Consider the following 25,563-nt stretch of genomic DNA (forward strand, 5'->3'; position numbering starts at 1 on the left):
CTTCAATCCTTTAAGTTTTAGTACACACACACACACACACAGAGCAAAAAAAAGGTAAGTTAACCTGAGGCAAAAGGACTGATAATGTTGTGGGGAGGGAGAGGGACAAGGAAAGCCTCATAAAACGTATGGAGGAGGAGGATGTAGAACTGGGCGATGATGACAGCAGAGGGAATCTAGCATCCATCTGCCTTTTTTGAACCTCAACCAGACGAATCAACATGTCTGATTGCTTCTTCATAATCCACAGCATCTCTTCCTGCATGGCATGCTCTTGTTCTCTGCATGCTCTCCTGTCCTCCCTGTTCATGCCCAGGTTCTCAGAAAGTGTAATCCTCCATGCTCTGAGCAACGTCTTGTCACTCTGAGGCACGCATTGACTCATTAAACATGTCCTCCAGAGTCTTCTTTTTCTGCCTTCTAAGTTGGGGAAGTCTCTGTCTCTGTGTGGAGGATGCGCTGATGGACAAGGTTTCAGCTGAAAGGAATGCAAAGCACAAGGGAAGCATTGACAGTTCATACATTGTTTCTAGTACAAGGTTAACTTTTTTTAAAAAAAAATACACCCCTCAATATACTTCACTGCAAGCTACAGCGTAATCACAACCACTGGCTATTGCAAGAGTTGGTCTGCTGCTCCAGCCATGGCGAGTAAGGCCATGGAAGCATGGGTGAGAGGACTTGCGCTGCTGCTTTTGTGAAGACATCGTTGGGATCATAGGTTGGAACTTCAATAAAGCCCACTTCCCCTAGCAACCAGAATGGTGCTTGAGGACAGGCACCAGTGTAGTGCCCCCCAAATAGTTTGTTTTTAATAAAAGCAGCACTGTGTTGAGGGGGAAGGGAGACAAACAGGAAGACGCCACCTCCATCCCTTTTTTTCAGTGCTGCTTGCAATACACGGTCAGCCTTTCCAACCACAACCAGGGCACGTGGTTGTGTGACCCAGATTTAATGAAATAGGGCAGATTACTTGCTTGAATTTTTTGTAGTTTAAGGGCTATCGTTGAAAACTTTCTCCATATCACATGGGTTACGGTATGCAAAATCACTCTCCTGAGGGTAACAGAGGCAGCAAGGGAGCAGATGCTGCAAGCGTCTGGGTACAGACCTGGTCCTTATGCTGCAATGATGCCAGCAGAGTTAATACTGGAGTGGCACGGGAAAGTGTCCTACCATGGTGGACGAAATAAAGGAGCCCTTCCCAGAAACCTTCTGCAAAGGATTGCAGAGTACCTCCATGAAAGCTTCCTAGAGATCTCCATGGAGGATTCCCAGGCCGTCTTCATGCACATAAACAGTGTTTTTCAGAGAGCACCTTCTGTGTCGCTGGAGTGGCCACCGATACCCACTACACCTACTTTTTTATTCAGATTAAACATAAATAATAGCATGTAACCGCTACAGTTTGTTTGGAAATGTGTACTCACCAGAGGTGCCTTCCCCAGCATGACACTCTGACACCAACTGGTCCTGTGAAGGGATGTGCTCCAGGGTTAAAAACAGTTCATGACTGTTGGGAGAATGGATCTTCTGCTTGCCTGCCTCACATTCTTCTTATCATCATCCTCAACAGTGTCCTCCTCATTGCTTGAGGTTGCCGGGGCTCCTGGGAGGTATCTGTGGAGTGTTTAGGGGTAGTGATGGGGTTGCTGCCAAGATTCATATGCAGCTCCTTATAAAAGGGGCAGAATCAGAAAGACTGTTTGCCTCCCTTGTTTTCTGGTACGCTTGCTGAAGCTCCTTTATTTTCACACGGCACTGCTGCGTATCCCTTGTGTAGCCCTTCTCTCCATGCCCCATGTAATCTTGGCATAGATGTCAGCATTTCTTCTGCTGGATCAGAGTTCTACTGCACAGATTCTTCTCCCCACACAGCAATAAGATCCTCCACCTCCTGTGTACTCTATGCTGGAATGTGTTTGCAGCCTTGAGTCTCTGTGATCAGCTGTGCTGGTGAGCTCTCCACACTGGTCAAACAGGAAATAAAAATTCAAAAGTTCCCAGGCCTCCTGTGTATCTGGCTGACGTGCAGTGGAGTTGAAAGTGCTCTCCAGAGCAGTCACAGTGGAGCACTGTGGGACACCTCCTGGAGGCCAATTGATTCGAATTATACAGTGCAGTTGTGTCAACCCGTGGATGTTGAATCAAGTGCTACACCTCTCACAGAAGTGGAATACCAAAGTCAACTTTACAGGCCACTTAGGTCAGCGGAAGGGACTCAGTAGCGTAGACGCATACATTATTAGATTGACTTAACATAGCTTATGTCAACCAAAGTTTGTAGTGTAGACCAGGTCTAAATCTGAGTTTATGTGCCTCTTAACTACCTGATTTGTGCCTGCAATAATAACTCAAATTTGTGGATGGTTAGTGCATTGGCAAAAGGAGGGCTACCCTTATGAAATGTTCTCTCCCATCTTCTCTTCCCCTCTCCCCATTGGTATCTATTATATATTGCCAACTTTTTCTGTACAAGAAACTGTACTGAGTTATTTTATGCACAATAAGAAAATGCAACTAGCTCAAAATTTTTAATGATTGAAACAGTTTGTATCTCTCAGGATTAGTTTATTTCAGATGTCTACTGTTTGACAATAAATAGCATACAATTTTTAATAAATTTAGTTCTACAGTACTAGAGCGTATTTTTATATGGTTAGTGTTTGAACTTTGAATTGCCAAGCAATTTAAAAACATAAGGACATAAATATGTTTTGTTTAATAATTGAAAGCACTGAGCAAAATAGGGTTGTGGATAAAATGGAATCTTTAAGACTGCTTCCTGATTATTTCATCTGGAAAATGCTGTAGTCCAGTTGAAACTGCTGCAAATATTGAAAGTATATTAAGGTCACTTTTCACAATTACTTAATCTCTTCATTTGCTGGAAAAAAAAGCCTTGCTGAAGAAGTAGTCTATTTAATGCTAGATGAATTTTCTGCATGTGAGATTTTAGCAGTTGGAGGACAGTGGGGAAGATATGTTTCAGACCAACCTTGCAAAGTCAGCTAATGGAGTTGAAATGCACCAAGGCTGTGTGGTAGACATATTTCCATTGAAGGGCCTGTTTCCTGGGCTGTTGGCATCCATTTACTTGATTTATTGGGAAAGGAAGCAAAAAATTATTTCCCCCTCTTTTTTTACAGCTTGCTGCAAAGATAAAAGCACATTAGATCATAATTCTCTCTTGTTTTGTTGACAGGACTCTTAAATTGTTTAACATGAATTATTTCTAATATACAATTTAGTAATCTTGTTTAGACAAGATTCCTGAGCCTCCACAAGATTTATGCTAAACAAATGGGCAAATAGAACAGCTAAGCTTCTGTCAGTGACTTCTAATGTCTTTTAAAGGAAAAATCTTAATCCAAGAGTAGGGCAGCTCATGAACCACAGAGGTCTTCAGAAATCTGAAGTCCTTGGGGTAATTAAAGACATTACACAAACGTCTTAGTAAGAACTGGGGTTTTGAAAATTTCTCTTGCAGTAGATGCCAAAGGGCAGATTTCAGACCCAACCTTAGAACCTTCTGGGGGCTAGAGGAAGAGAAACAATGTATGGCAGAGAACACCTTCCATCTCCATACGAAGGTCCTTTAACAAGTAGCAAGTCTCGGACCCATGCAGACAACCCCCTTTCTTCCAGAGGCTCCAGGTAATTATTGAATTTTCCCTTCCCTCTTCTAGCTCTGTTTCCCTCCAAGAGCTTTCTGAGCTCTCATTGGGAACCTAGATCCCTTGGTCTTTTCAGGGAGCCACAGTCACCTCCACTCCAGGCCTGTCCCAGAACTAATTTATTCAGGTCTGCATCTTTTACCCCGGACCAAGTATGGATGAGTTCCTGTCCAACTACCCAGAGAGCACCTCTGCCACTGACTGCATCCCTAAGCAAATCCACTTAAGATCCAAAGTGGCTTCAGGAAGCATTGCCCATCACCCCAATCCTCAGCCCTGAGCCCCCCTCACACCCAAACTCCTGCTGCTGTGGAGAGGCGGGGCCCGAGACTGTCACAGCAGCAGCCAGTGCGACTGGCCAGGGGCTGCCCGAACTGCTCAGGCAGCTCCCGGGGCAGCCGCACCAGGCTGCTGCAGAAGTCTCAGAATCTGTGACCTGGTGACACACACGCAGCCTTACGTATAGATAATAAATTTTGCACAGAGCTTTTTGCTAAGTTTGTAAGGTATCAACTGATGAAGGCTATACTATAAATGTGTAAATTGCCTATTTAGCCATATGGTGAAAAATGCACAGGTTAAAAGTGAGTAGTGCGGACTGCTGTTTGCTTTGTAAGAGGGAATCCTGCTCTCATGGACATTCAGACAGCAGTGGGAAGGTTTTTTTTTTTCCCCAGGGGCTTCACAAGGTGTGTTCTAGTGGTATCTAGCCATTTCTTCCAGAATGTAGCTGCTTTTTGTATTTTTCCCAGTCCTTTGATTTTACTTATTTGTATATACACACACACAAATATCAATAAATACTTTTTTTTTCCCCCAAGGACATCTACAAAAAGGCTTACTATTAAGGTTGTACAATTATTTAAATCAGGATTGTGTGATCAACTGCAACCCTTTCCCCATCTGGGACAAACCCTTTTTGTTTAAAATAAAAACACATAGAGAAGATAGGGACTAAATAACATCTGATCCAAAAACCCACAGAATGATCTGCACAGAACTCTACTTACATTTCTTTCAGATCTTGGTAAGGTCAGCTCAGATTTCTGAAGAATCTGGGTCTTCCAGACCTGATGTTGAGACCGACTCTATATGACAGATATTTCTTTCTCATTATTGATACCATTTGAAACTTCCGCATTCTGTTTTATAGAATGTCCTGTTTTGTCCGAATGACAAGTAGAAATTGCATGCTATTTCCACTTCTCAGTATTTTGAGTATACTAAAGGTATATTCAGTATTATTCTATTTGTAGAGCGCTACACTGTTATGGAAAAAACTATTTCCTGTGAACTTTTTAATTTGCCTTGGAATTTCATCTTTACTTTTTTAGCATATTAGTTTTTTTATAACAAATCTAAGCCTCTGAACATTTTTGCCTTTTAGCAGAAATAATTTTCTGTCTAACTTGCTTGTTTGTTTCTCAGTAATTTTCATTAGGAAATTCCAACTGCTGATACCAAAGAGTTAATAAAAGCTTGTGTGCTCCATTGGCCTCTTGTCCATGTGTTTTTTAGAATATTTTTTTCAACCTGTGACTTGTAACTTTTTATACAATTGATCCATTGGATGACCAAGGGCTTGTCTACACTGCAAATAACAGTGCTGCAGCTTTCTCGCTCGGGTGCAAAAAAACACTCCCATCAGCACAGCAAGTTGCAGCACTGTAAAGTGCCAGTGTAAACAGTGCCCAAGCACTGGGAGCCGTGTTCCCAGCACTGGGAGCGACGCCCCTCGTTGAGGTGGGGTTTTTTTTAGAGTTCTGGGAGTTGCCAGTGTTTTAGAGTTGGCAGTGTAGACTAGCTCTGAGTGTGTTCCTCCTGTCAAACCTGGCCGCAGGTCAGAAAAGGCAGCTCAACAACTAGCAGATAAATACTAAACTGATGTCTTTTCATTGAAGTTTGAGCTAAATGAACATGAGAGGCCATGCTGGGTCAGACCAGTGGTTCATCTAGTCCAGTATTCTGTCTTCTGACAGTGGTCAATGTCAGGTGTTTCAGAGGGATTGAACAGAACAGGCAATCATTGAGTGATCCTCTGTTGTGAACTCTCAGCTTCTGGCAGTTAGAGACTAGGGACACTCAAAGTTTGGGGCTGTATCCATGACCATTGCTAATAGCCATTGATGGACCTATTCTCCAAGGACTTATCTAATTCTTTTTTGAACCCCATTACAGTTTTGGCCTTCACATGTTCCTCTGCCAATGAGTTCCACAACTTGACTGTGCACTGTGTGAAGGATTACCTCCTTATGTTTGTTTTAAGCATGCTTTCTATTTATTTCACTGGGTAACCCCTGGTTCTTGTGGGAAGGAGTAAATAACACTTAGCAGTACTCATTTTCTCTACATCATTCGTGCTTGTACAGACCTCTTAGTTGTCGCTTTTCCAAGCTGAAAAGTCTGTCTTTTTCATCTGTCCTCATAATGATTTAACAATGGTGTAGTGTAGTGTAGTTATTGCCTTTTACAGGCCATTTTTGTACTGAGATTATTTAGTAACTGCTTGTCTGCTTCAGTTTTAAGGTGTCAAGTTGTATGAAATGCAGAGGAGGAATGTATTTTTACCCCCACACAGCAAGAGTTGTAAGATATAAAGTAAAAAAACACAGCCTAATACAGGGGTCGGCAACCTTTCAGAAGTGGTGTGCCAAGTCTTCATTTATACACTCTGATTTAAGGTCTCGTGTAATACATTTTAACATTTTTAGAAGGTCTCTTGCTATAAGTCTATAATATATAACTAAACTATTGTATGTAAATAAGGTTTTTAAAATGTTTAAGAAGCTTCATTTAAAATTAAATTAAAATGCAGAGCCCCCCAGACCAGTAACCAGGACCCGGGCAGTATGAGTGTCACTGAAAATCAGCTCGCATGCCAAAGGCGGTACACTTGCCATAGGTTGCCTACCCCTGGCCCGATACTACAAATCTAGATGTCTCAAGCATTTCCAAGCTACAAACTTCATGAATGTATTTTTAAAGTTCTCCTTATTTCAGCTGTAGCACACAATGTATAAATTATGCCCAACCTTAAACAAAATAATTATTTAAGAGTGTAGAAAACATCAGCATGTGCTGGTCTTAAGCACTCAAAAGCTGCATACTAGTTTTTGCAAGGAAGAGATGAGAGAAACAAAGATTTTTTTTTTTATTTTGACCAGATATAAAAATTAAATTTAGTTCTATTTAACTTTTTTTGTGATGAATACAGAAAACACCATGTAAATGTATCTCTAATGAGAAGGCTGAGCAATTTATAGAAGCAGCTAGAAAACATTGTCTGAGGGGGAATGATCAGCCATTTTCCCTTTCCCCAGAGTAGTGTGTACTGGTAACAGCACATTGGGTTTTGGGTGAGAGGATTGTAAAAATGGGGCAGTCATGTTTCATCTTTCAGAATTTAATCTGCAGAGGTGATGATTAATTAAGCAGAAGAATTTAACCTGCTTTCCACAGTATTGCTAGTGATACATAAGTGTTACTCTTTTATCCAACAGCATCATTTGCTCCAATAAGCTTTGCAATCAAGGCCAAAGAAAATGACCTCCTTCCCTTGGAGAAAAACCGTGTTAAGCTAGATGATGACAGTGATGAGGAGGAGGAAGAGGGCAAGGAAGGCCAAGAGAATGCTAGCAGCTCTTCAAATATTAATCCAACGCTGACCACTCCCTGTACTGCTGCCGAAGAGAAAAAACCTCAGCTTACCCAAGAGGAGTTGGAAGCCAAACAAGGTATGCTGAATAATGCTGAAAATGATAAATTGCCTAAACTAGTCTGAATTTTTCAGACCTCAAAAGCATTGTGAATAAGACTTGGTTTTAGTTATTTTGGATCTTAAACTATGTTTTCTGTTTTTGAAAATGTTTTGAATCACTGTTCTCTCTACTTCCCCTGCTAATTTCCTCAAATAAATAGATTTCCCATACATTGCTGTTGTCCATTTAGATGGTAAGGAATCAAGCTGGCATCCCTATCAGCAACAAATTAATACACTAGAGCAGAGTGACTTTATTAGTCCATATATTTCTTTGTTTTGATTATAGCTTCTGAGTGAAATGTTTAACTTTTAGTTTTAAGGCTGTATTAACATGTATGGACATGCCTTTCTTTGTTGGCTTTCTCTGTAGAACCCTTAATGCTTCCAGCTTTCTTGTAGTCATGTATCTTACTCATACTCTCTAAAGACATATTGCTCTCTTGTTACTGGTGTAATGCATTATATAAGCTTTTGCCTGTTGCTCTGTTTTATTTTGTGTGTTTGGGGGCAGAGAAGATTTGAATTAAGTGATCATTTAAGGGGATCAGACACCCTCAAGCCATTTCACATTATACTTTAATTTTATAAATGTGAAGATGCTGGCAATGTGTATGAACAAAACATTGATGTAGGTTGTTTTTAAAACCTGGCTTTTATATACATGTCAGTATTCATGGTCACTTGTATCTTTTAATCCTGCAAATGAATATTGCTGCTTCAGAAAATGTATCATGGAATCGCTTAATAGCATATCCTTTTTGCATTATGCATTATACTCTACTGCAGTTATGCATATCTGTCACAGATACAAGATTTTTGATTTAGTAACTAATAAATATAAACATGGAATACAGTTGTTGAACAACAAGAATTGTGTACCGCATAGAAAATGTTAGCCATTAAAAGAAAAACTTGACACAGCAAAAATATCCATCCAGCATCTGTGTAGAATGCAGGAAATTATAGTAGAAACTGAAAATGACTATACAAACTACAATGAGATTCACACAATACATTAAAACTTTTTTTCTCTAATCATTAGTGATTGTTGCTTGTACTAGCTGTATGTTTAAAAAAGCGGGGGTGCAAGCTGCAGAGTTTATATCAACTTTGAGGAGCATTGGGTATAAAGAGGGGTGAGGATCAGTACTGTACTGGAGAGTGGTTTGTTTTTGTTTTTTGCCTGGATTATTACTTTTAGCTAAGAACAGAAAACTGGATTTATATTAGCATTTTTCATGGCTGGCGAAGGTACTTAGAGAATGATAGGTGATCTTTTATTCTGTATTTTTAAGTGCAAAAATATCATTAAAATAGCATTTTGGAACAATGTATCTTTCTCCAGCACAAACTCCACAAGATATGGTGCAATCTGGAAGAGAAAAGTTTCTTATGGCAGGAAGTCTAACTGCTGTGGCTTCTAGTACAAACCCACAGCATGTAAATATGCCATATATTACAGATCGTGAGATTTAAAATATATATATATTTTTTAAATCCTAATTTGCTATTATACATACAAAGTTTGTCTCTATTTTACCAGCCTATTTCAATGCATCTTCTGTTGTTGAATCTGTAGTTAATCCTTATCTTTGAGTGTATTTTATTTTAATTGAAAAAAGTCAGTGATCACCTTAATGTGCGTGAGAAAAAGTGTGTTTACTATTTGTGGATATGAGGACTATTTTCACATATAGGAATGAATTCTCTTCATCTAGCTTTTTTCTTCATACCAAGTCTAATTAGGTTTTCATCTAAGGAAAATGTCTCAGTAGAAGAAAAGCACTGCAAAGTCTCTCAAGAAATGGGTTTTGCCCCTTATAAAAAGTTTCAAAGTATCTATTACTAGTAATTAAGCAACTACATTTCTACGCTAAAAATCACTTTTATTTTGTAATCTCATAATTAACAAATGTAGTTAAAAGAACAGGAGTATTTGTAGCACCTTAGAGACTAACAAATTTATTTGAGTATAAACTTTCGTGGGCTACAGCCCATTTCTTCGGATGCATAGAATGGAACATATATTGAGGATATGTATATACACATACAGAGAGCATGAAAAGGTGGGAGTTGTCTTACCAATTCTGAGAGGCCAAAGGGAGCCACTTTCATAATGCTACAGAAAAATAATTCCCTACAGTCATGTCCTAAACTGCACAGTTACAATGGTTGTACTTCTGAGAAGGGCTGTTGTAGATCTTGCAGGACAGGAAGTGATGTAAATGAGAATGAAGTTGAACTCTTGGGAATATCCTCTGAGTAGATAAGAAACATTTATTTAAAAAAAAAAATCTAAGCAAAACTTCATGCTTATGAAGAAAAATTCCCTCCTTCCCGCTCTCCCTTCCCCAAGGTGGTTGTGCTGGGCTGTGAGCATCAGCGCCCCTTCTGTCTCCAGCTTGAGACGTTTTGGGGAAGAAGGGAATGGATAGGCTTTCCCTAGGACAACTCTACAAATCTTGAATTTAGAAGTAGAGGAAAGGTTTTTATCTGAGTTTAACCATTTAGTGTAAAAAGCAGTCTACGTTTAAAATGGTAGCAGCAACACAAAGCCTTGTGCTGCCACTGAATATGTATGTAAATGGGGTGAGGAATGGCAGGAAAGGGATTAGTATCCCTACACAGGTTTGGTGGGTTTGGGCCCACATCTCTTCTTGTTGAGAAGACCCTAATAATCCACAAAAGAGGAGCAGAAAAGCTCTTATCACTCTCTGCCCCCCCACCAAAGAAGTTTAAAAATAGCAGTTGGGACATACTATTGAAAGGGTTACTGCCTATTTAATCAGAAATTTTATTCTTTAAAAATTAGTCCATTTAATGGTATCTGTTCAATATTTGCCTAAACCTCAGTGTAGACAGTGTCTACACCTGAGTATAGTGAGTTGTTATGAACGCAGTAACTACAACTCAGAAAAAAGTTGAAAACCTTGACATGCTAGCTTACTACCTTTTTTGTAAAAACAACGAGGAGTCCAGTGGCACTTTAAAGACTATCTGTTAGTCTTTAAGGTGCCTCCGGACTCCTTGTTGTTTTTGTGGATACAGACTAACACAGCTACTCCTCTGTTACTTGACTCCTTTTGGTAATCAATAACATTTGAAGAAAAACAGCCATTCTTTTTATAGGCTAGTAGTTTCATATTGTAACTACAGACTACTGTGGCTTCATATTGTCAGCCTTTCCGAAAGAAATATGAAGATACTTGAGTTAGAGACAGTTTTTGGCTTTTTTGTAAATTCAGTTCATGTTTGTATGTTCCTCCCCATCAGCAAAGCAAAAACTAGAGGACAGACTGGCAGCTGCCGCAAGAGAGAAGCTAGCACAGGCCTCCAAGGAATCAAAAGAAAAGCAGCTTCAAGCGGAACGCAAACGGAAAGCTGCACTCTTCTTGCAGACCCTGAAGAATCCCTTGGCAGAAGCAGAAGTTGAGAAAATTGAGGAGAATTCCTTTAATATGGAGGTAAATTAAGAGTAAATTCCATATACCATAGTGGTTAATAGAGAGAACCTATGCACAGAAATTCTTTGACTGTTATTTTTTAATTAAGCTGACTTAGAAGTTACAATTTCTTCCTGGATAACAGAAACCTCAGTTTAGAAATCTGTCTTTTCAGATGCCTTGTATATTTTTTTAGATCAACAGAAATGTATCTATCACAATTGGTAGATAAATTTGAGAAATATTATTACTATGTCAGTTTGTATGTTCTATATAGTCAAATGAAAAAAACCATGGTCAGATTTAAATCTAACGCTACATTGAAAATCAATGGATCAGTATCCGACCCACTCAAGATTAAAGTACATCTGATAGCATTTTTCATTTTCAGTTCCTCTGTTGCTTGTTAACTTATAATTGGGTTTTAGAAGAGGCATTTTGAGGTTTCAGTACAGTTCAGCTGTGGTTTGCATACATGTGGTTTATCTAGAGAACTGAAAATTGAGTTAAACTTAGTGTAAAACTATGCTGCTGGAAATACTAATACAAGACCCAAACAAGGTGTGTGCACAATAAGCCCCAGGCAATTGGACACTGAGTTATATTGAAAGACTGGCAGTGAGAGAAACCAGGGGCCTAATCATCCTGTCATTTGCATATCAGTTGACTTCAGTGGAAGTTGCATATGCACAACTAATGGGATCACATGGTCCCTTATGTTTTATTTTTGCTGTTGCTCTTTTCACTGAGCCTTTATATAGTGTAAGGAACCTGTGTTTTTGGTACTGGAGGAACTTGCAAGTTGGTCTGAAGTATCACGTTGCACATTTCTTATAAAGCTCAATCTTTGATCAGTGGGGATGATTACCTCTTACTGTCTGTCAAGAATGCCAGCAAGAAAATTATGATTGGTCTACACTGAAAAGTTAGATCAGCATAGCTGCAACACTTGGATGTGAAAAAGAAACACAGTTAAGCCAGTCTAACCCCTGGGGTAGACACTTGGTCAACAGAAGAATTCTTTGTTCAAGCTTGCTGCTGCCTCTTAGGGAGGTGGATTACCTACAGCAATGTGAGAAGGGGATTACCTACAGCAATGGGGGAGGGATAGCTCAGTGGTTTGAGAATTGGCCTGCTAAACCCAGGGTTGTGAGTTCAATCCTTCAGGGAGCCATTTAGGGATTTGGGGCAAAAATCTGTTTGGGGATTAGTCCTGCTTTGAGCAGGGGGTTGGACTAGATGACCTCCTGAAGTCCCTTCCAATCCTGACATTCAATGATTCTACGCTGAAGTGCTACAACAGGGTAGCTGTAGACATTCTGTAGCAGTGTTCTGAGTGTAGATATAGCCTTAGACATGTGGCCTGTGAGAGGCTGCTTTCCTACCTCTCTCTCTCCTACCACTAAAATATTTGTCTGCCGATATGGTTGTCAACCTCACTAGATCTAATACAAGGCAAGAATCAGCTGGGGAATTTTCAAAATCTTTCTTTGAGTGAGTCAGTACAGTGTTGCTCTCTCATACAGGCAAAGGCTGAAACCTGCTTGAATGTTGATAATGTCTTAAGATCTGGTTCTGGGGAATAGTAGAACTAGCAGTAGTGTCACCTCACTGCCCTAAATGCCTCTCTTGATCATTGTCTCCAAAGAAATTAGGAGCAATTGTCTTGTCAGTGTGAGCCGGTTACTAGAATTTACCATATCTGGATTAAAGATGATTACTGAATCATTAACCAGTTTATTTCAGCAGACAATAGAACGGCCAAATAATTTATCACTAGGATAAGACTATTACAAGTTAGTCTACTGGTAACAGCTAAGCATAACAGTATCTTGCTGGCTTCTTAAAGCCCTGTAGCTTTAAGAATTACATAGATCCTTTTTATAAGATTTGCATTTTAACTAGCCAAGCTTTTAAAAAAGCATCATGGATCAAAAAAAGTTAAATGCTAACACATGTTCTAAAAGTATATTTGTTTTTAATTATCAGGAGACTATCCTGTTGATTTTTAAGGTAATGGACTAATTGAATAACTGGAAGCTCTCTAAAATGAGATAATTTTGCATTTTTATTACAGCCATATAACTATCTTTTGAGTGAAAATGTATTTGCTCTGTCACCGCATGAAATAATTATCATAGACAATAGTAGGCATCAATCTTTGGTTCGTAATTAAATCATGAAATACTGATCACAATGCATGTCCCATCTTATAACTTAAATGAGAGCTAAAATTTTACCAGGCTAACTGTAGCTTTCTTTTTTACTCTAGGAGAATCTTTAATTTAATTTTTAATTGATTTTCATTTCTACATAATAATAGAGGCTCAAACTATATGTATAGTTCAAATTAAAAAAAAAAAAAGTAAGAGAACCGAAAAAATGCCGCAATGGCTAAACAGAGTAAAAAAAGATACTTCAAAAAAGAATTAGGTTCATGGATGATAGGTCTACCAATAACTGTTAGCCAGCATGGTCAAGGACATAACTCCATGCTCTGGAAGTACCTAAACTTCTGACTGACAGAGCTGGGAGTGGACAACAGGGATGGATCACTTGAATAAATTGTCTGTTCTCTCTGAAGCATCTGGTACTAGTCACTGTTGGAAAACAGGTTACTTGGCTAAATAAACCATAGATCTGACCCAGTATAGCCATTCTTATGTACTTTTCCAGCTTTGCACCTAAGGCTTTAGCTTGCACTTTTCAATTACAGATCATCAACACGGTAGGTGTATATCTAGACACTAGAGGATTGTTGCCTATGTCAGGAACTAAAGCAGAGCCTGCATTCTTCATAAAGGGAGAATAATAGCATTCTCAGGAGGAGCATTGATTGATTAAATAAATGCATTCATGGACTCAGGAGCAATGTGATCCTGAAATAATATTAAAATTCAACTTGGACTCGGTTGCTGAAGGGACTTTTTGTTGAAGTATTGGAAGGCCTGGGAACATTAATAAAAAGTAATCAGGGAATCCATTAATTCCTTGTTTATATTGTCTCATTTGATGTGTAGTATTTAGTATGTGGTTGTATAACATGTAGAATGATGGGAACCCAACCTGGCTGAGGTCTCTAGGAACTCTTGACTTTTCATTTTAACTACAAGACTTCTTAGAGGACTGGAGAATGACCAGTGGGATTATGCAGTGTTGTTGTAGCTGGGTCGGTTCCAGGATATTAGAGCGACAAGGTGGTTGAGGTAATATCTTTTTTTGGACCAACTTCTGTTGATGAGAGAGACAAGCTGATCAGTGGAGAGGAAAGGAAATAGTTCCGGTCAAACTGTCCCAAACTTCATGTTCTTGGTTGAGTTAAATAAATTAGAACTAAAACACCTTCCTGCCAAACAGTTAAATTAAAAATGTCTGTGAAGTGCTCTAGTCCCTTTCTACATCAGTTGAAGTCTGAGAGAACTCTACTTCAATCTTCCATTGCTTCAAGTGGGTGGAGGTGAAGCAGCACTTTAACATAACTCAGATGATCTGTATGTGCTTTGTAATCTTAACTATATGTGCAGAGTAAACCCAAAGATAAAGAATGAGAGCTGTATTAAAAAAAAAACAAAAACAGGATATCTCTCTGTTAAGGAGCATTGGAAACCAGCAAGAACTAGAAGACATTAAGTGAAGGAGATGAATATCTAGTGTGCAGAATGGAAACTTGGTGGGATAATTCACTGACTAGTATAAAATCCATCTAAAAAATTAGAGTAGTCCTGAGATGTTATCTTTGTATTGAGAGGTGAAAAATAGTTAGCATTTTCTATGGATGAATGTACTTTTGCACACCTTGTTGCCATCAGCCTGCTACTGCCTGAAATTTGACAGCTAGGTGTGGCAGTAATTTTGTGCTGAAGTTATGCTTGTCACAACTGTGTAGATAGATGCAAAGACTGAGCAAACCTGTTTTACCTCTATCAAACAGGTTTTGAAGCAATGCTAGTGCTGCGTTTTATTTTATACCTTCAAAATTGATTCCTCTGGTACCACGTGTAGGATGGTTGATGCTATTGAGACCAACTGACATTTTAAAGCCCTTTTGCATTAAATTGTACCTTGAAAATAGTCAAATTGGTTTCTGCTGAAGTTGCATTTTTACTACTGTTTGTGTGGTTCTCTTGTAGCATTTTATCTTGACTTATTACTACAATATACATGCACATCCCTTGAGGCAGTTAGCACCAGAAACAATTTAGGACTTGGTGAGTAGAGACCCAGCACCATAAGTTACTGAGAACTCTGACACTGGTAGCCAGTGGGAATAGAGGGTTCTCTTCACCTTTTCAAGGTCAGACTTGAAAGGGGACTATTTCTTCAATATTTTGCTTTCTGCATGTGTATTTTTTTAAAATGCACCTATACTATAACAAGAAAACCCTACCCATCAACTCATCTCCTTAGGAGACGTCTCGTTTGAGGAAAGAAAAAGTGCAACTTTTTCTGAAAGTTAGCAAAGAAGTTAGCAAATTGACCTAACGTGGGAAGCCCTGAGGAGAACTTTGGAGTATCACTTTGAGCAACCCTGGTTAAGATAGTGATGCCCTTTCCGTTTTCAAAAAATACCACCTATATGGTAGCACTGAAAAGTCAGTGTGTTTAGTTTGATGTTTTATGAGCAGCCGGTGTATGCAAGGTACATGGAAAATTCTGATTATAAAAGATTTACCAGTCACTTCCTTACAAAGCGTTTCTCAGCCTGCACTACTAAACATACTCTAAACATTTTTTGAAAGCATTTCAGTATGCTTTTAAATTGATGAAGATGAGACTTAATATTTACAAATAGAATGGAAACATTTTTGGAAAATGTATGTACTTACCGTGAGCTGAGTTCATGGTTTTGTGTTCTCATGATACCTATTTTAAGAACCGCAGCTTCATTCTTTTTTGTTTATTTGCATCAAGAAATAGATTAAATACCTAATTCTGACTCTTTTTGTATTGGTTTAACTCTAAATATGTGTGTAAGTATTGATAGCCTCTACTGACCAAGAATGGTGTTGAGACTTAACTAGACGCATTCATCTTCCCTTATTGCAGTCCAGATCAAGTTTCACTACTGGTACACTAAGTGAAATCTCTTTGGGATGGCAAGGAGCAATAAGTAAAGTTGCCATAGGCATATTTGGGGAAGAGGAAAGGAGGGATTTTGAAGATGCATTGGCAGCATGGAGGAGGCTCCTTGAGCTAGATCAGGCAGTGGAGAAAGCCAATGTCAGGGCAGGCTGCAGTTTACTTCAGAATGGCTGCAGCCTGCTGGCGACAGCCAGTTTTGCATTAGTGGTCCAGTTTAGGTTTCTGTGAACAAGTCATGATTTACCAGATATTCGCATAGCTAGTAAGGATTCCCTTACCAGTCTTTCTGGTATTATAAAATATCAAAAAATTGGGTGATAAACTAGCATGAACCACAGAAGAGGGGCTATTAGAATTACCCAAATTGTAAACAGTAGCACTTACTGAATACCTAGAAGAAACAGGGAGGGAAATACAATCGTAAAGTTGTGAAACGCAGTCAAACATGTAACTTGAAAGTAATCTGTTTCAATGGATTGTCCCAAATGTTGTCTGTTTCTGCCTCTTTGAAAATGACAGTTGTGTAGCATGAAGCACTCTCTCTTTTGGCCTTTCATTGTTTTAGGCTTGAAGATCTGTTCTTTGTTCTGTTCTTTTAGATGTTTGTCCTTATTTTTGTGCTGTGTATGAGTATTCTTAACTTTATGAAGGGTAACATGTTAACAATTGAAATGAAAATTCATAATGCAGAGTCTAAACGTAGGAAGCTATTCAAAATTTGCCAAGCCTAAACAGGATATCTAAATCAATGACATGCACACATTTTTCATATGTACTAATACAGTCAGGAGTATGACAATTAAGTAATACACAGTTGAGGGTTGCATGGATTTTTGTATGCTTCTATTTATTTATTTTTTTATTAAATGGATTATTTTAAAAACATAAATTAGTATGTTGTCACCTGCTTTGCTTGTGGAATGGACTTTAATTTCTTAATGGATATTATGAGATCAGTGGCCATAGGTAAAATGTGAGTCTTTTCAGGGTCTTCCATTTCACCATGTAACTAATGCATTTTTCAAAATATTCTCATTTAAGCCCTGATTATGCACCGTGGAAATCAATTAAAGTTTTGCCATACAAGCAGTATCAGGGCCTTAATCCTCGGCCATTCTTTTAAAATAAATAAATAAATAGCATAAAATATATTTACTTACTAAGTGACAGGTTTCTTTGAGGGAAAAAAAAACTAAATACAATCTAGTAATTAACATTTTGAGTCATGTGGTCTTTTGGCCTTAGTAATAGTTCAAAAACTTCACAGTGTACCCACATGTTAAGTTTTTTGGTAGTGGCCTCTTCAGTTCCAAATCCCTTCTCTGTTCTTTCTGCAATGACATGTCTCCTCTGTGATTCCATCATCTACAAGGCTGTCAGAAAGTCTCACACTGCAGTTTTGTTGTGGTAACCACATGACGGAGGGGAGGCCTGGCCAAATTTGAGTGAGTGGCATTCTGACATGGCACAGGAGGGGAGGTGCTATTTCAAGTCAGGTGGTTCTCCTTATTGCGGGGGGGGGGGGAGCAGAGGCACACAAAGTCAATTGTGGAGACGCTGGTCCCTGCCACTGGCAGTAGCATCAAAGAGATGACTGTGCTGAAATGAGCCTCTATTAGGGAGCAGAGGCGCAGGGGAGGGAGAACCTGATGCCCAGTCCACGTGCCACTGCCCATTTTGGGCTGTGATAGCAACTCCTTTCTGGGGACCCTAGTGGTGGGGAGTAGGGCTAGATATGGGGCAGAGTTGTGGTTTTGATGTGACCGTATCAAAACCACAACTTTCTTATAGCCTTGTTTATCTGCACTTTGGGAAAACATTTGACTGTTTTTACTAAGGGCTCTCATCTAGTCTGCTAGATGAGCCTCCCATGGGGACTTATTGATTTGATCCTAGCCCTTCTTGGAATTTAGCTGTAAAACATCAGAAGCTATTGTTAAAAATGAGGGTCAATCATTCTGTTCCTTTCATAAATCCTGTAACTTGACTGCTTTGTTTCTGGTTCCTATTTTTGATCCATTCTGCCCTTTGTGGTTTCCAATATGTCATTCCAATTGTAGTCATATACTTATGACCAGTATTCTGTCCCTTCATTTCAAAGTTAATTTGTCTCATAGTCTGTCCTTGTGAGAAGATTCCACATGTGTATTCTCACGGTAAGAAATGGCTGTAATTTGAGGCCTTATGGCAAATTGCTTGAATGTTTTTTACTGAACTGTCAGTACTGAAGTCAAGTGTATGCTCTTTCTCAAGCTGCTGTGTTCTGTTTTTTTTTAATTTGTTTTGGTTTTTTTGTGTTAGAATGTCTTTCAGATTTTATTTTCATGGATTTCAGATTTTTTTCCCCATGTTTGGCTATTAATTGACGATTGGCTTGTAGTTATACAGCAATTCAGTGGCAAGGAAACATGAAATTAGGTAAATGATACTTTAAAAAACAGAAGCATGGAATCATAGGATGATAGAATATCAAGGTTGGAAGGGACCTCAGGAGGTCATCTAGTCCAACCCCCTGCTCAAAGCAGGACCAATCCCCAACTAAATCAGTAAAGCACTCATTCATCAGTAACATTTTTTGTCTTTACATATTGTTAAAACAGCACTTCAGTGAAGTCTCACTAATTTTGCTAGAGGATGTTAAAATACAAACACATACAATTACATGTACAAAATACGCAGAACTTTGCCTTGATAAAGTTTCCCCCAAAGAAACCCATCATGATAGTTTTCTTCAGCTGTTTTACTTTTGTTTATTGGATGGAGATGAAACCAGATAATGTCATATTATGAAATTTGTTGACAATAGAAGGTTCTCGTTTTTTAAAAAAACCTATAAAATACACTTGCTACAAGATAGCTCTGTTGAACCTGAAGATACTCATCTCTACCCTATAAAGATCTAAATTTAGACAGTGCATAGTGTACTGTGCAGTGAAACCTGTTGTAAGGCCCTAATAAAACCAGTAAAAGTTGTCAGCTGCGTAGTGATGGTCATATATAATCATTGAATTTAGGAATACTTTAAAGTGGTCTCTAAAAATATTTACTGGAGGGCAAATTTACTACAACTACCACTGTAGGACTTTAATTAAATAAACAGGATGGTTAAACCCCGTTGATGCATCTTTATGTACAAGACATACAATTTATAATTCCAAACTTTTTATTATTAATGGACTGGACCAGAATATTGTAACCATGGAATGTGCCAATATAATGTTATGAAAAGTGACTATCTCCATTTTAATAACCTCAACCCACAACCACATTTGAATCTCTATATAGCAGTTTGATGTATTTTCTGGATTATTTTGAATTATAGCCATTTCATTTACACTTCCAATGAAAGGTTAAGACTTCAGACCATTAATCCTGCATATGACATACTGTGCAGACCTAAGGTATGCAATAAGTAGTACGTTCATTTTCCTACCTACTTCTAACAGCTAAAATCTTGATTGTTACATAGATTTTTAGAGCAATGTTGTGTTCACACCTCTGAATTGTGGTAGCTGCATGAAAAAATTAGGTGATCCAGAGATGTAAGAGTTGCACTAATGGAAAACATTTGATGCTTAATACAGCATTTCTTCATGAGTTGGATGTTTCGATACTGTAGTTAATAAGTGTATTGTTTGATTTTTCTGTTCCAGCTGTGGTACTTGTTTATGTTTCAAAATTTGTGTATAATTTAAGGCAGAGGCATGTCAAGTTGCCTAGTTGTATAATCCTACTCATCTACTGTGTAGAATATCACGTACAAGGTAATGAGAGGCCAGCTAAGTGGTCCTATTTTCTCTGGACATTTTTTTTTTTAAATATCCAAATTATGACCTGTGTTGCCTTGAAATGTAGCAAGTGTTAACCTTGTCTCTACAACAGCAAAATAAGAACAAAATTGATAAATTGTGGGTTTATTGTTGATGAACAAAAATTGGTTGCTTGAGTTAATCTATTACGGTGAAAGACAAATCGAGTATATATCATAGTTGTGTGCATTAATTTGTGGTGAATGAGAATCAATATGTAAATTAGATACACCTCTCAATCTCTAACAGATTATCAGGGCCGCACTAGGTGTTGTGTTTGAGTATCACAGTTTTATGTTAAATATTTTCTGCAAATGTAAATTTAATTTCAAAGTTATCTCTGTTTAAGAATAACAGACTGTTCGTTACCTTGTTGAATAGTGTAGTGTTATGGTATTATGCAGAGCTTACTTCTGCTTTTTAGGTTCATATATGTTAGATTTGGGATTTCTGTATTTTAACTTTAGCTGTGGTGGTTGGAAAGGTGATTCTTTAAAATTCTCTAATTTTTCAGGATTGCTTAAATAATACATTTGAAAACATAATTTGTCATAAATGTTTCTGACCAGCCATCATACGCCAGCAAGCTTTCTACTGAGTGTGCACGTATTAAATGAAATAATATCCTAGCTTTAATTATGTAATATACTTTCTTCTGCACTAGTATTATGCTAGTGTAATTGATGTATAAACAGCAATAACTGTTCTGGAGATTCAGGTCTATAGTGTGCATAAGCACATATATATGAAAGAGATTAAAGGCTGCTGTTCTCTCTGTTCTGCCTTCTGAAAAATGGCTAAAGAAATTAGCCTTAAAAATTCAGCAGTTCTTGTCTACAAAGGAACTGCATTAAATAGCATAGTCATACTCCTCCTGATACAGTAAAAGCCAAGTTTAAGTTCTGGTGGCAAATTTCATTAACAGCTATTTCTCCCAACTATACTTCAAACTGTGTTTGAGTTGTGAATGCTTTTAACTTCCAACAGGATTTCCCCACTATCGTAAATGTAAAAAACTCACAGGAACTGTCAAACTTAAATCTGTAGAATTTCAGCAAAGGGAGTGCTACGTTAATGTTTGAAAACTAATTCATTCACCTGAAAAGTACTTTTAAGTGTTTACCTGATGCATGTCATTTGCCTTTTTTTTTTTTTTTTTTTTTCTTTTTTTACACATGAAGAGCCACTTAATGTGATTTGGCTTGTCTGGTTTATAGTGTTTAGGCTTGTATGTACATTGTGTTCCCAGGTGACATGACCTTTTTCAATAGCTAGATTTAAATTACATCTCAGAATTCTCTTGCTCTGGGTAGTGTTTGAGTCACAGCTTTTTTGCCTTCATGTCAGTACTTTGATAAGCGATGAGACAGCTACTCTATTTTCATTCTGTGAAATGAATTGTTGGTGTTAATTGATTGCTTAATCTGTGGATATCTACCTCATGCAAACATCAGAACATGGCACTCAGACCTAAGGCAGCCATGGTCATCATAAGTAAGTGGTATTCCTAGTCAAATGAGGGGAACAATTGCCCTCCTGGATTGTCAGCCAAAAACTTGGAATTCTTTATTTCAGAAATGCCAAGAGGGGAAGTGTCATCAACCAGGGAAAAGAGTCAGAAGGCTTTGCCATGAGTACTGTAGCAAGGTAAATTAATTTAAGCCATACTAGTGATAGGGCCATTTGGAATAATGACATAGTACTTAATACTAATACCTTCATTCACATCCTGTGTAATTGCAGTTACAATCTTGGTTGCTTCATCCTTTTGGCATCTGCTTTCTCATTCAGATCCTATTTAAAATTATGATACAACGTTCTGAAGATGCCTTTGTGAAATATATTACAATATTGGAAATTATAATGTGTTCTGAAAACATCAAGGAGAGCGAGGAGCAGCCCATTATTCTCAGACTTGGGAGCTTTCGCATAAACACAGAAATGACTCTTGCATGAAGCTAGTAAAAGATTACATAACAATGTTATGTGCCTGATAGCATCAAGATGAAGCAGATAGCTTAAGTGTTTAAATGTTTAACTGAGCTGTGTATATATTCTTAGTTTACATGAGCCTTTTTTGGTAATTGGGAGTTGTACAGTTGTATTGTACTCATTATTAAGGGGCTATTAAGCTATTTTCAGTGGTTCCTCTTTTTCTCAAATTTTCTTCACTTTTTTCAGCTTCTGTTAGTTTCCTAAAGTTTTTCTCATCCCTCCTTTTGGAAAGGCATAGAGCACAATTGCTTGTTGATTTGGTGTTTTGGAGAGCTTAAACATAAGCCTTGGGAAGCTGAAATGAAGAAAGGTGACATGGTAGGAGGGAGAGAAGCCAGGAGAATCTCTTACTTAATTGTTTATGTTGAAAAAGAAAACTGGGGAACTTCACTTGTTGAAGTATGAAACATTTCCAGAGAACAAAAATAGGCCCATAGTAGTCTGTTTGGGAACCTTAAAGATCAGAGATGATAAAGCTGTAAGGTTAGCGTTATTTGAGATGTGTTTCTAGTAAACTAATCATCCTGAAATAAGAGGAGCAGTCTCATTTAATTCAAGTGTTGATGCTGTTGTCTTTATGGTCTTTGAAACATACTGCCACAGTACAGTTTTATTGCCATGTTTTTTTTAAATATTGTAAAATAGCTATCATCAATTAAAGCTCATCAAAGAAACATGACTTTGGCATAATATTTGACATGAAACAGAGCTTCCAATTATCCAAATGTATTGAAGTGTTGACTTGACTTAATCATGGTAGAGAAAGGGGGAGAGCAAGAAGGATCACCAGTTTCTGATTTGCTTATTCCAAGTTTTAATATAATAGTTGCTGTTCAAGTCACAGCAGGTATCCCAGTATCAAATGGTGGAAATGTCAGACCAAGCAGAGTGAAAATTATGGTGGGATGAATCTGATTTCTCCAGGTGCCTTGAAAACCAGCAGTTTGAGGAGTGACAGAATTTGAAATAAGGAGCAAACCTGCAGTGGCTAACTTGATTTGTTCTCAGCAAGCAATTTCAGCAGGGTTCTCTGAGGCAAAAAATAATAAATTGAAATTACCTTGGGGTGTGCAGTGTTTAATTGACTGCAGTCTAAATTATTCATTTAGCATGAATTTAGCAATGACCCTTTTGAACTATAGGGTAAAGGTAATTTTATGGGCTCACAGCCCTTTTTATACAAAATGTTTACTTTGCAACTAGAGAAGTGATTTGTAATGGTATTTTTTCTTCATTTTACAACTTTTGTGAACATTGCAGTCCAACTAGTCGTGGTGGGTGAAAGGTTGCCTTGTTAGATTAAAACTGAATATTGACTGTATACAGATATTACTTTTTTAGAGTAAATGTGTCCAGTTTATCCTTTCAAATTGAGGGCATAAACTGAGGAAAACTTGTCTATCTGATACTACCAGATTCTTCAGAACCATCATTAATCTTTTAAAACCAAGGCTGTAATCTCAAAATTGTGCGCAGATTAGGCATGCACAAACCTGTTTGCATGTGAGTATGGGGGGGGGGCAATGTGGACCTATGTTAAGCTCTGGCAAAAGCATACATACATTTTAAAAGATTTCAGCCTTACATCTCCAGACTGTGTTTTCTATAACGTTTCTGCAGCATTTGAAAATGTAAAGTATTGACAGGGGGTTATGTTTTGGTAGCTCTTGTGGAGTTAGCAGCTAATTATTTTGTTCTAATTTGTGTTGGGGTAGCTAGGGCTTTTGATAGATGTCTCAGTTTATATTTTCATAAGTCAAAAGAAATACTTATTAAAAATTAGCACTCATTTATTTTACTATGACTGCTGATAGACTCCTCCAGTATTCCTTCCCTCAAAGGTCAGTTAAGTACATATAGCAAAACCATTACAAAGAGATGCTAAGTGACTTTATTAAGGCTACACTGCAAGTAAGTGGCAGTCCCAGAATTAGACCTGAATATCTGGCTCCTAGCTCTTTGCTCAGTGTACTAGGCCAGTCTGTTTCTAACATGCATATGTGTGAGATCTGATAGATTTCCTCACATTGAAAATCTGCATAATCTTTGCTGAAAACTGAAAGCAAGGTTAATAGTTGATTTATTTCTTATTTCAGGCTGTCAGTAACATGCCATATCCTTTGTTGACTGGAGTCAGAACTTTGCCCACCGTGGAAGTTAAATCATCAGAAAGGCCTTCAAGCCAGAGCAAAGATCCTCCCAGAGATGAAGAAAAGGAAAAGAAAAAAAAGAAACACAAGAAAAGATCTCGGACAAGATCTCGGTCCCCTTCCAAATATCATTCATCATCTAAGTCCAGGTCTAGATCACATTCAAAAGCAAAGCATTCACTTCCCACTGCCTATAGAACTGTCAGGCACTCAAGGTGGGTTTGGAAGTGGAAAGTATGCTTTACTATTCTATTTGGGCTAGTATTTAATTTGCCTCTGCACCTTTTTCTATACACATCAGAAAGAAAATCAACGTGTATAATATAGATAAGAGAACTGGAAAACTTTCAGTAAATACATAATCTTTACATTTGATAATGTTCTGAAAGATTTCATTAAGTATTTGCAAGATAGTTTCTAATCACAATTTTAGAGCGAATCTACTAAATGATTCTCTCACTGGTCCACAAAATGCTTGTTTATGGTCTGTGGTTGTGTTAAGTCATAGGGCGCTGACTCCCTCTGTTTCCAGCTACTTCTACAGATGGTTTTAGTCTTCATTTCAAAGAGGAACCTGGACACCTGTAAAATAGCTGGGAACAAAGGTGGGGAGCCAATTGGGAGGACGGTCTGCAGCCACCTCGGCAGAAGACGACGTATGTGCTGTCCTCTGACTAGGGCCACCAGCAGGACAAACTGCAAATAAGAGTGTCAGGAGCTGGTACTGGGATAGAGAAGTAGAGCAGAAGGGAATAAGGAAACAAGGTGTCATGTCTAGGTAAGCAATGGAAAATAGAGGAGCAGGTGGTAGAGCAGCACACTCAGGAGACAGAGAATGAAACTAAGCAGTTGAGCAGTGTGTGCCAAGATGATATGAAGGGCCAGCAGGGCGTCCAAGAGAGAAACAGAATAGACTGGAAAGGGAGACAAGAAAACCGCATAACTAACTTTGTTAAAAAAAGCCATTACAGTCAGTTAAAAATACAGAACTGCATTCCTGTTATATTACCACACAAGCAAATACTTCAGTCAACACGGGAAAGTTGCGTGATTGCAAATGGGAGAGGCGGTGTCCATGAGACACTTGAGATGTGGTCCACACTGTGAAAAAGTCCCCAAACCCTTTTAGTAACTTAGAGTTCTTTTGGGTGATTTTCCTCGCAGATTCCACTCTTCGTGCTCATGCGGCCTATGTAGTTCATCGGATTCTTTTGGCTAGCTGTGTCCCTTGGGGTATGCTTGCACCCGAGGTGATCTGGTGCCATGCCCTCTCAACTTGCTCATCTGAGAGCAAAAAGGGAAGAGCCGGCCCAACAAACTCTCAGGCTCTTCTTTACTGCCCGTGGCTGTGAGGTGGAACTCCTGGTGTCATTGCTCCCTCTGCAGTTCACCTTAGATTTAGGAGAGTGTTAGTGTTGAGTTTCCTTTGCTTGTTTACATGTATATAAAACCCTGAATTTGATCCTCTTTCAGTTGTCACAATTCATTTTGTTGAGGACAGCCCCCTGTGCCCCATATGGAGGTGCTATGACCATGGCAAAGGCTAAATCACTAGGGTGTTAGACATGTCTGTTAGATATGTCCCCCATCTAACTCTGCTGGGCCGGTCAGCAATGGACATTCTTGGTGCCTAATATGCCTTTAGGA

The 25,563-nt window shown here is 38.4% G+C and overlaps 1 protein-coding gene across 10 annotated transcripts in view; it reads left to right on the plus strand.

Moving 5' to 3' along the window:
- Nucleotides 1–25,563, plus strand: part of SFSWAP (splicing factor SWAP) — a 91,350-nt gene that overhangs the window by 47,167 nt on the left and 18,620 nt on the right. For 6 of the 10 annotated variants that reach the window (XM_030583109.1, XM_030583106.1, XM_030583101.1 and 3 more), the window contains exons 12-15: nt 7,178–7,411; nt 10,711–10,901; nt 21,347–21,418; nt 23,863–24,131. In XM_030583109.1, the coding sequence (XP_030438969.1) occupies nt 7,178–7,411; nt 10,711–10,901; nt 21,347–21,418; nt 23,863–24,131 (766 nt within the window). The remainder of the gene's footprint in view (nt 1–7,177; nt 7,412–10,710; nt 10,902–21,346; nt 21,419–23,862; nt 24,132–25,563) is intronic. The other 4 variants (XM_030583107.1, XM_030583103.1, XM_030583105.1 and 1 more) reach the window with 1 other exon arrangement.

Source organism: Gopherus evgoodei, chromosome 13 (genome assembly GCF_007399415.2).
Source record: "Gopherus evgoodei ecotype Sinaloan lineage chromosome 13, rGopEvg1_v1.p, whole genome shotgun sequence".
Taxonomy (NCBI): Eukaryota; Metazoa; Chordata; order Testudines; family Testudinidae; genus Gopherus; species Gopherus evgoodei.